The sequence below is a fragment of the Thunnus maccoyii genome, chromosome 16 (genome assembly GCF_910596095.1).
Source record: "Thunnus maccoyii chromosome 16, fThuMac1.1, whole genome shotgun sequence".
Lineage (NCBI taxonomy): Eukaryota > Metazoa > Chordata > Actinopteri > Scombriformes > Scombridae > Thunnus > Thunnus maccoyii.
The window spans coordinates 18,861,412-18,878,384 of NC_056548.1; the positions used below are offsets into that span (position 1 = coordinate 18,861,412).

Genomic DNA, 16,973 nt, shown 5'->3' on the forward strand with positions numbered 1-16,973 from the left:
ACAGCCAGGGAGACAGGGGACATCCTTGGCACACGGCTGCCTTCGGGTTAAAATCTTGGAAAATATCACTATGTCTTGCACAAAAGCAAGCAAACACTTCTGCAGAGATGACACTGAGGTCTAGACATATGATCTTTATATGTTTTGACAGTTGTATAAATAGCACTGTTAATTAGCTCCTATTAAGGGTTGAAATTCCTCCACTTAAAAAAAAAACTAAGACACAGGATTAAGAGGGGAGCGCTGAACAGTTGTGTATGCTACATCAACCGTGACTGGGGTAGAAGCTGTTGTTCTGTTTCAACCACATCCCCTGACACACTCTGTCTGTATGTGCGTGTGTTTGCGTCAGAGGGGGGAGGGGGTGGCAGACAAGGGAGTTATTTTGCTGCAAGTGGCCAAACAGGTGAGTCAGGTGTCGGTGAAGTGTGAAACCGTACCTGGCATGTATGACAATAGAAGTGCCACGTGTCGGCCCTGAGGGAGGAGACTGTGAGACACAGCACAGCTTTGACTTGTCTGGTCTATTGAAGAGAGCGGCAAAATCTTGGGTGTGATTGTAAGAAAAGTACATATAAATTTACGTTGCATGGATATCAAAGGAAATCCTACACATAATTGAATAAAAACTTTTAAAACACTGAGAATAATGCACTTTTGTACCCCACACAGACCAGTAATACACACTAAACTTTCATGTTTATATGTGTCAAGTGTAATCAATCATCCCTATGCCTTGAGGGCATCCATGGTGCAGTGTAACTAATCTGCAGGCTCAGCAGCATCAGCCTTAACCTCTTAGGAAGTGACAGTAATGCAGTGTGAGGTAACTCTTCTCATTTGCACTATACATGGGCTCATTCAGTTGTCATGCAACACTTGCTTGTGTGTGTGTGTATATGTGTGTATGTGTGTGTGTGGAGTGCAGGCAGAAGTTATTAGAGAGGTTTGGATCCCCCGCTGCTCTCACTAAATTAATGACCTAACAGCAGGAGGGATGTGATGGGCACAGTCTCTGCCAAACGCCTGGGTGGCTTCAAATGCCTGGCTAGTCTCAAACACTTGGCTAATCCATCAGTGGCTTACTTGCACAATACAGAACTTCTTAAAATAAAGGCTGAAAGGAGTGGGAGCAGAGTAAAGGAGGGGATTAATTCTTCTTCTGTAGCTTTTTTTTGTCTGAGAGCAGACACACTGTATTTAAGTTGGTTTAGTGGAGAGAAAGCAACAAGTTTTCAGGTGTGAAAGACTAGACTTATGTTTATTGTCATGAATTTGACTTGTGTAACTGTTCATCTACTGCTGCAGTTGCATCTCCAGTCATCCATGGATGGGTGATTTCTGTGAATTCTTCTATTATTTCTACCATCTTTCTTACATATTAAGGTTGTTTTTCCTCTTTGCCTTAAAAGCTTGGACCAAGTTAGGAACTATGGTTTATGTGGCCCTGTAAAGCCAACTGTGACGTTGTATGTAATACTGCTATATAAACATAAAGACTCAACTTGACACCTTCAATAAAATTTTATTGAAAAAAAGTACCAATAAACAACAAGAAATCCAGAAAAAAGATTTGTAGAGCAAAGCTCCTTATGTACAGCATATTGCACTACATAACAAATTGTCTTTACTTCCATATTATATCAACAACCAAAAAATATATATAAACACAAAAATGAGTGCACAGTATAGTCTCGAAAACACACAGTCAATGTTTACAAAAATGCTACATTTTCGCTGGGTCTCATTTCTTGGTATACAGAGAGTGTGTGATAATCAAGACTTCATTTGAAACTGAGCAGTTAAAGGCATATTCCAGGGTTTTAGAAATACATGTACACTTAATCTGTTCTGTAAAGAAGGGCAAATATTTCATAGTTATAAGCTAACGAGCAAAATTAACCACAACAATGAATTATTTTGGTTTGCTTGGTTTTGTTTATACACCACAATAAGATGTGCAAGGAATGTTGCAAGTTCATTTTTATAAAAAAAATGCCCTTGATCTCATGGACTTCAAAAGGATCCTACTCGTATTAAAAATTATTTTACAAGCATTAACTGTCCTTATAAAAGCAGACCCTTTTTCTTAAGAAAATACATTTTAAAAAGTTAAGAAAGACCATGAAGAAGAAATGTTATCATTAAAAAAAAAAAATTCAAAATCAAAACCTTCCTCAAAACTTCAAATTTATATAAAGTGGACTACAAAATTCAAGACACTGACGGTTTCCGTAAAATACATGTCCCACTCTAGGGATACTCCACACTCGCACATATTGTGATGAGTGCAGCTTGGGAACCTCATTCTAACAAAATTTTACAGGGCACCATGGTAGATTGTTTCCCTTTCCAATAAATCAAACAGGCCATCCTTCTGAGCCTACTTGCACAGATATACGGCTGACACATGGCAAGATTAGCCCATGAGAACAATCCAGAGTATATACTATATATGAACACACAACAGATAAGGGACCCATGGGATCTACAGAAACAAAGTACTTTCCAGTGCATGTTGATTACAACACAATGATCAAGATTAAGGAATCAAACACATAAATCAACGCCCTGTGACTTGAAAAGAATATGAAGGCAACCTTTCTTTTTTAAATGTGTTTAGAAGCCTCTCTAATGTAATCTGTATCATTAGCAATGGGTGGGATGGGCGATGACTCAGTAATTATAAGGGGATGGTCATATCCTGTTGGAAGGTTAAACTTCAAAACTGCATTGAAGCTACTGCTTTTCTAAACCACAGATTGAGAATCAAACCAGGACTTGGGTGAATTGGGTGGTTAATGATAATGAAAAATGTTTGAATTGGTTGGGCCCATCCCTGGAAAATCACAACCTTTAAGTAATACTCCACCCAAAAATCTATTTTTTGAGGATCAAACATCCACCCCTGTAGGCTTGAAAGGTAAGAGGTTTGTAGTTTTTGTCTATAGATAAATACGATGGCGGCCATGTGGAACGTTTGAAATCCATTTTAAACCAAAATGAATTCAAACTCAACTTAGCTGCTGTTCTTCATGAAGGGCAAAACTACAAACTTCTCACAAAATACAGGGAACAAGTAATACTAAAAAAAACAATAGAATTTGGGTTGAGTATCACACAAAGCAGTGTCAGGCACAATGCAGGCCAACCTGCTCTGCACAGAGTCAAACAACTGAAGCATATACAAGTCCAAGACCAAAAGAAAAAAAAGGACAATAAGAAGTCATTGCACACACAAGTGTATACAGTAGAAATGGGCAAATATACAAAAATAAATAAGGAGAAAAAAAATAAATTACAAGGAAAATGAACCGATGAGCAATACCCATGTAATGAAGGAGCAGCACAAAGAGGGAGTCAAGAGCCAATGGTGAGATGGGGTGCTACATGGACTGGCTCAGCGTTCAGGATCCGCAGGAAACTATAACCACAACCACATTCAGTGCGCCTCACACGCCTACTACTACACGCTCAGTAGCCCCCGTCACCACCACAGTCAGCAAGTCAGCCTCAGACTCCTCAGTCAAACTGTACCTTTATGTGTGTGCTGAGAGATTGGCCGAGAGAAATTTTTAACTGAATAGAAAACTTGACAATACCTCGACAGGTTTCATCATAAATAAATGGGTAACAACACTGCTCTTCCTCTAACCATGTAACAGATTCTCAAGGTTACCAGTAGCCCACAAAGTCTGTCCCTGAGACATCTTTAAGAAAACGAGAGGAAACCCTAATTATGCAGTGATAAACTTGACACATTGTAAGGAGCAAGTAATTACAGACCCCTGATATGTATTGCTCCTTGGGTCCAAAAGTTGGCCTGGGTTCAGCAATGGAAAATAAAACAAACAGCATCTTCAACAGTGTCTTTAAACATTTTCATATTTAAACAGTAATTACAGTCTTTGTCACTTTTGTTTAATTTCAGTGACTGTTTGACTGCTGAGTCAGTGGTGTTTATGTGTACTAAAAACGTCCCCAAACTGGATCTGAGCACCAAAGACAATACAAGATCACCTCACAGAATATAAAATGGTGTAAAACCCCATAAAGGTAGCCTGAGAGGAGAAGATTCTGTTCTGTTCTCACAGATTGATTATACAGTATTGCTTGGTGTTCAGTACACACACTGGGTGAAAAACAGACCAGGACTCAGAAACCTTTCAATCGAGGCACGAGAAACTCTTTGTAGCCTGAAAGGTTGGTACATGAAATTTCCAGAACCCATATCCAATCCAGATTCCAGACTGTGCTCAGTCAGGTCTCAGCATTGATTATTTGTCTTGGACTTGTGAATGAAAAAACATCTGAAATGTTGTGGCAAGAAAACAAGTCATAACTGAAAACCTTCATACAAGACAGAGGTTAACTTGGTAACAATCTGAACTCTTGAAGGGTGTAGTCTAGTGCAAAAACAGTGGATCCACAGCTCCACTTCAAGGGCATGGAGGTCTGAAAACAATCACATGAAACGAACACACCTAAGGGCCCTTTCACACCTATGTCACTTGGTCCGGACTTTGCGACTTTTCAGTTTGATCTGAACCAAAATTACAGGTGTGAAACCTCCTGAACCTTGGTCCGCCAAAAAGAGGTGGTCGCAGTCCAGATCAAAGTGAACCATGGTTCGAGTCATTTCTAGTGTGAAATTTTTTTTGGATGGTTCAGACTTTTGGACCAATTACAGGAAGGAAAAATGAGCCCCGGTAGCACATGGGGAGAGGAGGAGACCAAGTTTTTAATTGAAGTATGTTCCTACGACGTTATAAAAAGTCAAGTGGAAAAAACTAAAAATGCTGACACTTTCCAGGTATTTTCGGAAAGGATGAGTGAAAGAGGATATGAGAGGACGGGAGAGCAATGCCACCTTAAGATAAAATAATGACATAATAATATTATTATAGTGGCAACAAAATGAATCTGTTCATTCATTTTTCTCCATTAACTCAAACAGCGCCAATGTCAAACGCACGCCTGTCTACAAACCAATCAATGTCAAGTAAAGGAAGATGAAGCCCATGCAGGTGATGACGACGGGACGTAGGTATGTCACGTAAAGTTCTTTAGTGCGCTCACATAATCGCAATGTGAAGCCAAAACTAATCGGATCAAATGTACACAATGTAACAAAAACATGAACCTTGGTTCGGACTTTCAGGTGTGAAAAGGCCCTAAAACACAGGGATACCTTGTACAAGAGACTAAAACAGGGAACAAGATCAAAATGAGGGAAGAATACTTTGTCACTGAAATTAAAAATAAAATAATCAAGGCAGACTTGGCCAAATAGTTGTTACTATTTGGGTAAAGACTACTTTACTCTGTATAATAAACAATATGCTTGACTAATGTTGCAATTTAGTGCACAGGTGCAACACCTTCAAAAATATTCTACATGGTAAGAGTCAGCACACCATAACTTTCATCTAAATATCTTCTTTGTGCTACATTTCAGACAACATCCAGCCACCCACAGGCAGCTTTAAATAATAATGAACTCCAAGTAATTAACTGGCAAGATGCACAATAACAAACACCCCTTATAGTAGTAAGTGAAAACGAATCAATATCGACCGATGTGTTGATTTTACATACTGACTACTGTTAATTATTCACTGTTGGGTTGTTTGTTACTGTATGGTCTTGTCAATTAACATTATAACTATTACAGCTAACTGCACGTGGTTTGATATTCTTTCCTTTTTATCTGAAGTTTGGTTTCAATGTCAATAATCCTTCATCATTACTAATGTTAATAACATCATCAAGCAGTGGTTGCTCACAGTCTGAATAATGCTACTATACACAGGTATGTTGGCAGTCGCCAGGCTTGTTTTACCAGTAAGCGATGTTCGGAACTGTAAACTCCACCCTGACACTTACTGAGCTACACAAAGTCCTAATTGTCTGACATGTAGCATGGCTCAAATATTATGTGCATATTAAAAGATATTTAGATTGCATATCCTGGTGTGCGGACTTTTTCATGCGCAGAAACTTAACTTTTTACCCAATATTTCAAATGATAAAAGGGGATCATGTTCAAACTTAATACCATACCAAAGAAAATGGAGGAGTAAAAAAAGAAAACAAAAAAGGAAAACAACAAAATAAGAAGAAAAGATAAATGTTCCATTGAGGTGAGGTGCAAAATGCTTTGTTCTGAGTTGTTGCCTCTTTGGAAATTAGTAAATCAACTTGACTGGTTACCCGGGAAACTTCAGAAAAGAAAACCTCACACCACATTTCCTTTCATTTCCTAACCATCTCATCTTGCCTGTAAAAGTTGCGCAATACTCATTCTGGCAGAACACATTGAATAAGGCATTCCCAGGGTCTGTGGAGGTCATTAAAGATGGATACATTGTGAAGTGCAAAAACTTTAACAAGAACAATGTACTGTACAAAACTACTACACCACACATATACCAAAATATGAACATTGTCCTGTGGAGGAATCTCGGAGCATCATGGCATCTTCTTGGAAAGAAAAAAACACGTCCTTGTATAAAAGTTGGTTGTCTCCGTCCCGCGGTGACCCTTTGTCTCTCCTTTCTTTTTCCCCCCCACAACAGACCCGTGATAGATTTGACAGTGCCATTAGGAGTCCAGTTCCTCATGGAGATGATGAAAACGGACGTGAGGGGAAGACCCTCTCACCTCCGTCCTGCTCCACCTCCTCCAGCAATGAACCCTCTGTCAAACAGAAGGCTGAGCAGAGCTGTGGCCAGGCGCCACAACAGCGGCCCCTGGTTCCTTTGGTTTCGATGATACTGCAACAACAAACAAAGACAAAAGTTAGAGCAGCACAAATCCATGTGGACAGCAACCACGGTGAAACTCAATCGCAAAATGCATTACTAGAAATAGTCATTAATTGAGCATTCAGTGTACTCTTCAGTTTATACTGGCTGTGATGTTTGCTGATTGGCAGTGAGTGAAAAGGGTCAACTCAAAAGAGGGTAAGACAAAACCAGACACCGTAACAACGCTGATATTTCCACAACAGTCTGCTTCTGTCCCCAACAATACTTATTAGAGAGGCCTCCCTTTGTGTGCGGACTGGGGATCCCGACACAATCCGGGCTTCCCAACAGACATTCCAAACCATAAACACATTCATCACACGGGCTGCACTTTTTCTAATCTTTCTGGCAGAGACCAGCAGCAGTGGTGCGGGAGGAGACTCTCTCAGGTTTGCGAGCCAATTGGATTGTGTGCGATTAGGGGGATAATGCTATCTCTGCCATTGAGAAGCTGAGATAAGATAATTGCACCAAATGGGATTAGGGAGCTCTTGATGAGGGGCAGGGAGCCTCTGCAAAAGAATATATCTGCATGAGAGAGGTACAGTAGCTGAGCTCTGCACACAAACAGCTCATCTGCAGACGAAAGGCAGACTCCACCATGCCTGATAATGCTTTAGCTATTTTCAGACCACAAGGGTCATAAACTAAGAAGACTTGAGATTAGTTTGTCATGACAATGCACGAAAGTGTACTACCTTCTCTTGGCAACATTCTGCTGTTTACGAAAGCCAAAATATCTGAAGGCAGAGATTAGATACGCCATATTTATATGACTGTTAAGGTGGTGTCCAAACATTGACCTAGTTAGAGCTGCCATTGTGATAAGCCTCTGGGTTTCTATACTCTTATCAATTTGTGGTGAACATTGCAGGGTGTTGCATAAGCGTAGTCAGGTTCCAACCAGCATGTGTGCATCTTACTTACTCTACGCTTTTTGTTCAAAAGAAGAGGTAAAAAAAAAAAGTCAAAGCAGACTGCTGGGAGTCTTGATGAAACCAGTTCTCTGTTATATGACATATCTAAATCTTGCCTGGGGATATTTTGATAAGGAAATAATACGAGCATAATGTCTGCTTCATATAAACACAGGCAATAAGGATTTACAGCGCAGAGTGGATGAGCTCACAGTGATACATCTGAGGCCCTGATGGCAGCCAGCTTGGCTATACTTGGTAAACACTGACATGCCACAAGTCTTTTAAATGTATAACCAAATTACATGAGAGGCTACAGTTAATTAAATCTCTTTGATCAGAAAAGAGGAAGGCAGAATGACTGTATATTTGTAGTCATATGTATATTGCATGTCACTACATCCAAGAGTGCAACCAGTAAACTGAAGGATTTATCACGCTACAAAGCTTGTGTTTACTACAAGCTATATGAGAAGAAATTAATCTTTATAAACAGTAATGGAATGTTCCTATGACGGTGACCTTTTGCCCTCTACTCTATCAAGCTGAGAGAGTGACACTGAGTTAAACAGTGTGAAAAAAAGTGAGGGTGAGAAAAAGAGGTGTGCACAGGCCTGTCGCAACTTATTCATGAGTCACGCCACCAACTGTCAAAATGAGACTCTGGCTCTAAATTTAGCCGGCGATGGAGCGGCAAGAGTCTAGCCAGATGCTCGGTGTCGTCACTCTGACACTAGCCTGATGTGCTTTATCAGTGTCCCATGCGGGCTGTCTGTCAAGCCAGCTGCTCAGAAGCTCCCCCTTATCTCTCAGGCAAACAGGCCAGCGTCAATAGCAAGAAATTCTGGATTAGTTACATCAGGGAGGAGACAAGAAGCCGAGGAAAAATACAAAGGATTGTGGTATTAGATAATAGAGAACAGCACAAATGGACCGTCAACAAAAACCATCACAGACCAATGAATGACTTGTAAATATCCAAAGCCAGCCTCATATGTTTTTATTTCCAGTGCAAGTCCACTCCTCCCCCCTCTACAAGTGCTGAAAGGAGAGAGTGCTGTGCCCTCAGCGAAGAGATAAAGCCACAAACACTGCGTGCGTGCAGACACACATGTGCGCACACACACACACACACACAAACACACACACACACAAGCGATATTCAACCCTGCTTTCAACACCTCCTATCGAAAGAACCAGGAGTCGTCTCTCTTAAAAAAACATGGGGATGAAACCCAACTCTGCTCCTTGCCCTATGCAGGCTGGAGCTGTCTTCCTGCCATTGTGACTGTCATTATTGCTGTGTCTCAAATGGCGAGCCGGCTAATGTCAGCAATCCTCTGGGGACCTCAGCGTCCCCTCCAGCCCTCTCTGACTGAGGAGCAATTTATCTGTCAGCATCCACCACCAGCACTCCTTCGCTACCTAATCCCTGCTTTTGCCGGGGGCCACGGGCTCCCACGGAGAACACTCACAGCCACGTCGCTCCTAACTCCATCGAGAAGAATGCAGTCAAAAGCACTTGGATGGCTCAGGGACAAGTGTCTGCAATGAATAACTGCAATCACCCACTGACGGGAGCGAGAGCTGACAAACACTAACTCTATTATTGAGTGAGACTTTTTGTACTGACTGTCAGACCGTGTGATAGTGAGAAGTGAGAGATGGCAAAAAGCAGAAAAACAAGTATGGGTGTATTCATGCATGAGCTTGTACACACGCACGCTCAATACAATTAATTGCACAACCATACCACAGAACCAGAAATAGAAATTACAGGCTGCAGTGGAATCACGCATCCAAAACTGTACATCGGTGTTTGGGTTGTAAAAACATCCCACTGTGACAAGAACACACACACACACACACACACACACACACACTGGCAGAAACGTTGTTATGCTTAACTTGAATGACATGCGTCAACAGTAGTCATACTGCTCTCTATGCAACTTACTGTTACAAACTCTTCATGGTGTAACCATAACAGTTTTTCTATTCACTACCACAATATGTATATGTCTCCTGGCACTTGTAACTTCAAGGTGTGACTTCAGAGGCCCGTTCTCACTCTGACTATCCTCTCTCATGTTTACTCAACCAACAAAGGGAGCGCAAGCCACTTCCTCATCCCCTGACCCAGGCCTGCCTTCGTTGTGCGTCAGGTCCCAGCCGCATACAAACACACACCCCTGCAACCCTCCTGTCTGACCGTCTGGTTGTCTATGTGCGTCTGCCAGTGTCACAATACATGAGTCATGCTGAGCTGCGAGGGTATAAATAACTTCAGCTTGATAAGCGGATGAGAGAATCAGAAACTGCCTCGCACCTCAGAGTATGTTTTTTAAAAAAAACAACAAATTATATCATGTGTGAGGCAAGAAGGGTAGCATTTCCCAAAAGGGAGGTTTTAAGACAACTGAAGACGGTTGTTACTTGATCATTTGAGGTTCATTTCCAAACCTCACTGCCTCATATACTTGCTTATACCATCATTATGGATACTACCCCCCCCCCTTCCAATGGCTGCGTAGACCTTTTATTTGGGTGTCTCCTGGCCGCTCCTCGCCCAGGGAAGGGGCTGACTGGAGACTCCCTGGAACCACAGCTGTTCCCCTCAGGGCTCACGCATTGGCTTCGGGTTACAACATGTTTACAGACTCCTGCCACTTCTGCTTTTTCCTGGGCTCATTAGTATGTGAGGATGTGTGTGTTCAAATGTGCATGCGTGAATTTACATGTAGATGTGTGTTAGACTGTGAGCCACTTGCGCAACGACACACTTGTGCTTTTACAGAACAGAAAATCTCCTGAGGGTTTATGTATATTTTTGCTGGTGCAGCCAACAAAACAACACTGTGTCACGGTTTTACAACACACCCACATATAAGTGATGTTACACAGCACACGGACTCAGTGGACAGTGTCACCCTGACCACAGTGTTGTGTGCTTGTTTGCGGCCAGGCATCCTTCAAGCCACTTGCCTCCACAGCACACTGAGGAAACAGGAGAAAAGAGAGAGAGAAAGAGACAGAAATAAACAGGAAGAGGAGGCAGGGGGAGGGCCTGGGGTTGGCAAGGTGGGGGAAGGGCTGGCCTGGTTCAGCAATGTCTTTGGCTTGAGGGAAGAGAGGGGGGTGAGACGCTGGGCTAAAGTTCTGCATGTGCACAGCCTCTCCAAAACAAACATGGAGCAAACACAATAAAAGACAGCAAACTTTTGACCCACCGTAAATCTTTGCTAGATTAAAATGTGATCAAAATATTAATAAAAAAGTGTGAGAATTATGTTGCTAATGTATGTGCTGCTCTTTTTTTCTGCTGTTACTTTAAAAACAAGGCTCTTAACTTGACACACTTATAGAGATACACACACACACACACACACACAAACAAAACATCCTCTAGTTTGATGGCTGTAGCGATACATGTTATCTGTAGGAAGGCGCTACTATAATGCCAGTGGAAACTAGAGGAATAAGGTCATTATTAATTACAATAATGAGCTGTATGGGTTGTATGCGTAAGACCAATTTAAACTACTGACATAATGAGCCTGAAGTTTCAGTTGACCATTTACACTCAGCAGGCACCAGTCCACACTACACTGTTAACATTTACATGAGCATGCAGCTCCTAGACAGTAATTCAAGTGGAAAAACTGGATCCAAAAATATTGCAATTGGCTCATTTCATTTCATTTCCTCCTGTTTAAAAAAATAATTAGGTGTGAAATTTGTCACTATTTCATTATTATTGCTATGTTATGAAGGTAAAGTACCAAGCAGTGTTTGTAATGTTTTTCTCATATGCTATCAGTGTTATATTATAGAGACTGTTTGATTTGTGAAATAGTGGAACCTCCTGGCTTTTCAGTGCAATTTATGTTGCTGACTCAGCTTGTGTGTCCTATTCAGAAGCTGTTGTTGTAACGGGAAAGAGATTTGTTTGCCTGTTGGCGGTCACATGTGGTTTCTATTGGTGGTATCTATTAGTCAAATTTGTCAACTGTTACGGTAATATTTATAACACAGCTACACTGCCATCAAACTAGAGGCCAAACGTGCCTGTCTTGAGTTTGTAACATCAGGAAGGTACGTCTTTCCCCCTCACCAGTTGTAGATGTTCCCGATGAAACTGGTCTCCTATTAGCTGGAGTTTCTGGCCAATGCAGGCCTCCATGCTGCGTGCCACAGGGTGCTGCCGGGGTCGCTGCTCCATCCCGTTTCGCTCCTCTTCGCTCCCTTGTGGCCTCGCTTCCTGATCCCCAACGAGCTCAAAGTGTGCCGGGAAGTGCAATCGAAAACCTGCGTAGCCTGTTGAGTGTCAAGGCCGATGCTTGTTATTAATATGAAAATGTAGGTACAGCAATGACACCTAACAGGGTGTTCTTTACTGTCTATGCTGATGATGCAACAGGTACAAAGAGCAGCCAAGAACCAAATCAGATTGCTTAGTTTAAATCACTACTTTCGCAGCTGTTGCGTTTTCATTTCAATCAAACACTGTGAGTCAGTTAACAGTTTCAAAGGTCAATCAAAAACAACAAACAGACATAACATCGATTTGAGGTCAGTTATTGTAGTTGTTATGGAGCTACTCTGCAATGATTGCTTGGCGCCATTGTAACTTTGCTGTCACTGGTTATCAGTTCTCTGTACAGTTGCTGCATATGCAGGTGAGCACTTCTGTCACGTCCTTTCAGTCACAATGCCAGTCTGGCGCCTTTTGAATAGCAAAGCAGCTGGGTACACTCCATACAGGCCATAAAAGCTGCTGTGATCACGACTATCAGGCGCCACGGGTGAGATCAGTGCTGCAACATTGTTACCCATTTCTCACAGTAAGTCTGATATTACAGTCTTTTGCTTGCTGGTTTTATAGCACTGGCTATCATGCACATGGCACTGTTCCTGTTTCTCTTTTGAAATACTGTATGTCATCAGCCTCACCGTAGAAGAGTGGTCTGGGCTCCTCTGCAACTCCACAGGGCAGCATGCCGTTGGTCGGTGCCAGGACAGGGCCAGGTGTCTGTGTGCCCCGGTCTTCACACTTTATCTCCCTGAATGTGGTGCGCCAGGGGTCTGGCTCAAACACATCATCCTCCTCATCGTCCATGCGGGGGCACTATAAGATGAGCAGCCTTAAAAGTAAAATGACAGAGAAAGAAAGGGTATTACAACATCTCAATATAGGAGATTTATCTTCCAGTGAGTACATAAATCAAAGACATCCCAAGTTTCCTTCACTGCGGCTAATGATGGTAACCTTGGACAAGCCTGCATTAGGCCTGATGAGATGATCTCAGACATATTCATTATACATTCCTTCTTCCAAAGCATTCATTATCATTATAGACAACCTGTCTAGTTTATAATGAGTGCCCTCAAATCAATAAAACCACATTGGACAAGTTGGGGAAGAGAAAATGAGCAAACGGTCTGCCTTTATTTGTGGCAAAGAGCTCAGTGCTTATTTAGACAAATGGCTCTGTTCATCTCAGTGACTAAACCACACAATTCACTGCGGTTAAGAGACTTGGTTGAGTTACATTTACATAACTGGGAGTTTGGCTGACAAGTTTAAATGAGAGGTAGATTCTCCTTGTTTGTGCTGAGCAGCCCTGTTGACAGGAGCCTGGCTTCTAAATTAATGTAAACATGATAACCAGCATACATCACCAATATCTGGTACATTTACAGCAAACAGTTGTAAGAGTTAGTTCACATAAAAATAACTGACATTTACACCATATGTAAACATATTTTTTAAAAAAGCATGATCACAAATCATTAAAGTAACTTTGCTGCAGTGTGGCAAGATTCTTAAGGAGCACTTGGGAATCTCACCAGTGTCAATGATGCACTGCACTCAACCCTGAATCATTGAGTAGGTCAAAGAGTTATCAAAATATGGATGAAATTCAAGTTGCCTCACCAGCTCACCCCCAAGTCACCATCGAGTTGTAATACAGGGTTAGGCTACCACCACACTTCCAAATTAGGGTCCAAAGAAGAAGGGTAATGACAGTCTTTGAGGAAAATCCGAAGCCACTCTCCATACCCTGGTCTGTCAGCTTGCCAGCTCCCCGAGAGGGAGTTTTCATTTCTTCACCCCACATAAGCAGATTGGCCTGTCTCTAACATGCCCAGACCTCACGATATACTGTGTGCCTTCACAATAAACCCTGTGTGTAAAACCACTTAATGCTTTGTTTTGACAAACATAGAGTAAGAACATGGAAGGCTAAGGAAAAAAAAAAAAACCTAAGCTTAACTTCCAGATATCCTGGGCTGCTTTCTGCACAGCTCTACTGACCAGGCAATGAGCTGTTTGTGTCAGACAGTGGCTCCCCCTGCTGCAAACAAAATAACTCTAACAAAAGGGAAGGTGGTGGTAGTGGTTATGCAGCTCTTACTGACACACTTTTTATCCAACGACATCAAGAGCCTCACATCACACTATTTCAATTTAATGTAGCATTATACAGAAGCAACGAAGCTATAAGTGACACATGATGTACTCGAGCTAAAAGCACAGTCAGAGTCTAGCTACAATATCCAGAAATTAATCATCAACAGGCTAAAAAAAAGCTATAATAAAAATATGTTGCAATCATTATTTCATGAATGATTGATAATGGCTCGAATAAGCGCGTGCAAAGAAAGTAAAGAAATGAGCACATCCTGAAAAGAAACGTCTACACATGTCTAAAATGTGTAATTATACGTTTACACACATAAATCGTTTTAATATATGAAGAAATCAGTTGTCAATAAAGGTCTGAAACACGAGACTTGCGGCAAAAACAGCCCTGCAGTTTGAAGTCCATTCACCGCCTGAGCTGTGTAAACCGGGAAAGCCGGTGTAATTCAAATCTCTGTTGTATGAATGACAGGCTGTGTTAATTAAATATCATTTTTAGTTGGACGACTTTGAAGTTTCAGTAAAGTCAGCTAACAAATGTACACGACAGATGTCGAAACTAATTTGTTGCAGCTGTTTCAACAACAACAACGACACGTTGTTTTGTTGCTTCCAAAGGACGCGGATGTTTCTTAAAGTTAAAGCCGACTACTAACACTCGCTGGTGAGCGTTGAAAAGAGCATTTTAATAGTGTTTCCTCAAGTAACTTACCACAAAGATGGGCTTCGTTGTTACGGCAGTCTTAAACTTTGTAGAAAAAAAGAAAGGACACTGAGTTCAATATCCTGCCAAGTCAAGCAAGTTTAGTCCGTATCACCTCCACGACAACTTCCATTCTGTGAGGAAAACTGCAACAAGGCGATTTCATTTCGCCGACGTCAGCTCCAAACTGACTCCGCCGCCGGGGCGTGGCGTTTAGGTTGGTAAATAAACCAACCCTTAAAGACGCGTGTATTTCTGTCGGACAACTCTACTGCATCCGAGCGGACCTAGAGCGCGCCCCTTTAAGGTGCAGTTACATTCCGTTGCTGTAACCAATCGTCGCGTTTGTTTTTATCCCGCCTTCTCCATCGCGTATTCAGACACGTGGACGGGAAATTCCCCATAGCACGAGACCGCTTTCACACTTACTGCCGCGCTCATCTGATCACAGACTCACAGCCACAGAAAGTGTACACTGTTGTCACCAGGCAGCTTTACTGCGACTTTGCTGAGTATTTGAAGAGAAAAAGGAATTAGCAATAAGCGGCTACATAGCACTGTGTTATATATTAATATCGCTCAGTATTTATATTTGTAGTACTTTACCTCATATCCCTGTATTACTTACATATTGTACAATAATACAATGTATTGCTGTTGCATGCTGGCACTGTCATTGTGCAATTTATAATCAATATGTGTTAGAATATGGTCCTGGTCTTTTATTTAGTGTCTATTCAATTGATTGTCTATCTATTGTAATCAGAGTGTTCCATCTTGAGGTCAATACTATACTATACTATACTATACTATACTATACTATACTATACTATACTATACTATTCTAACAAACAGTAGATTTTCCCATTTCAACATTTTCATTTCAACAAGTATATTTCATCATCATTTTCACATCTAACTGCCAGATGTGTGTTTTTGAATACCCAAGTATGTTCTGAACAACAACAACGTATTCACTGAGAAATCATGTGAATTTTTATCTAATACAAATGGCCTACATTCACTGGAAGTGGTCTAGATCTTGATCTATCAACTGTAATGAGGCACCTGTAGCAGTAAACATACTGTTTGTGTGTGTGTGTGTGTGTGTGTGTGTGTGTGTGTGTGTGTGTGCATTGTTTGTACACACACACATAGCTTTGACACCATAAATTAGGTCTTAAAACAGTCATCATGGGAGGATTTATGTCAGCTCATGACAAAAAGGCAAGTAATTGATTTACTAATTAGTTCTTAATGATTATGATGACTGATTTATCAGTCCAGTTAGAAGCTACCCAGCACCTCCAGAGGATTTAAGAATGTGTGAGTGCTTCTTGGAGATTGCCCAATGAAATAAAACACCAGCAATATTTCTCAGTTCACTTCTATGATATTTACGGCGAGCACATAGCTTGACAGTTAACCACGTCCATGCTGAGCTGATTCTAGTCAGCCTCTTGTTATGGAGGGCAGTGCAGGTGCTGGTGATCTGCCCCCTCCCCTCAGGGCTGTCACTGATCAATAAACCCATGGACAGCTGGAGCTGAAGCAGACCCTCTGCATTCTCTCACAGAGCATCACCCTTCCCCCAACTCCTCTTCCTCTCTGCCTGTCATTCAGCTGTGTGAGAAGTCATGGCTCTCTGCTTCCCTTCTGTCCTGCCTGAATTGGATAGACCTTGAGGTTTGGACTTCATTCCACCTGCGGCCTATCCAAAGAGGTGGGTATGCACTGTGGAAGAGGGGATTGGTTTCCTCACTCGCTGTGATATTGGAAACTTGATAACTTCTTGCGTGAGTGACCACTGTAAACAACAAAAAGCTCAAAGATGTGGGAGCATTAGTTGCAGCTTTCTTTTGTGATCCAGCCAAACAAAAGGGCTTCCTGCAACTTAAGAGACTGTCAAGAATGCACCTGTAATTACTACAAAGAAAATCTTTTGAATAGATCACTGCCATTGACACAGAGTACATGGTAAAATGTTCAAATGCACTGAAATATAAGTTGTGAAAAAGAGGAAAAGTCTGATTTTTTATGCTAACTTCTTACTAAGCGTTTTACTTGTTTATTTTCGAAAATCCTGAAATGAAATATTAATGAAAAACCTAAGTATA

At 41.5% G+C, this 16,973-nt stretch overlaps 1 protein-coding gene across 1 annotated transcript; it reads right to left on the bottom strand.

Moving 5' to 3' along the window:
- Positions 1-1,518: 1,518 nt before the first annotated feature.
- Positions 1,519-15,048, bottom strand: bmf1 (BCL2 modifying factor 1). The gene is made up of 4 exons (XM_042389003.1): positions 14,866-15,048; positions 12,680-12,870; positions 11,841-12,043; positions 1,519-6,776 (listed from the first exon to the last, which is right to left on the bottom strand). Exons 2-4 carry the CDS (start codon positions 12,843-12,845, stop codon positions 6,660-6,662), a joined length of 486 nt encoding a protein of 161 aa, XP_042244937.1. The 5' UTR covers positions 12,846-12,870; positions 14,866-15,048; the 3' UTR covers positions 1,519-6,659.
- Between the last annotated feature and the right edge of the window lie 1,925 nt (positions 15,049-16,973).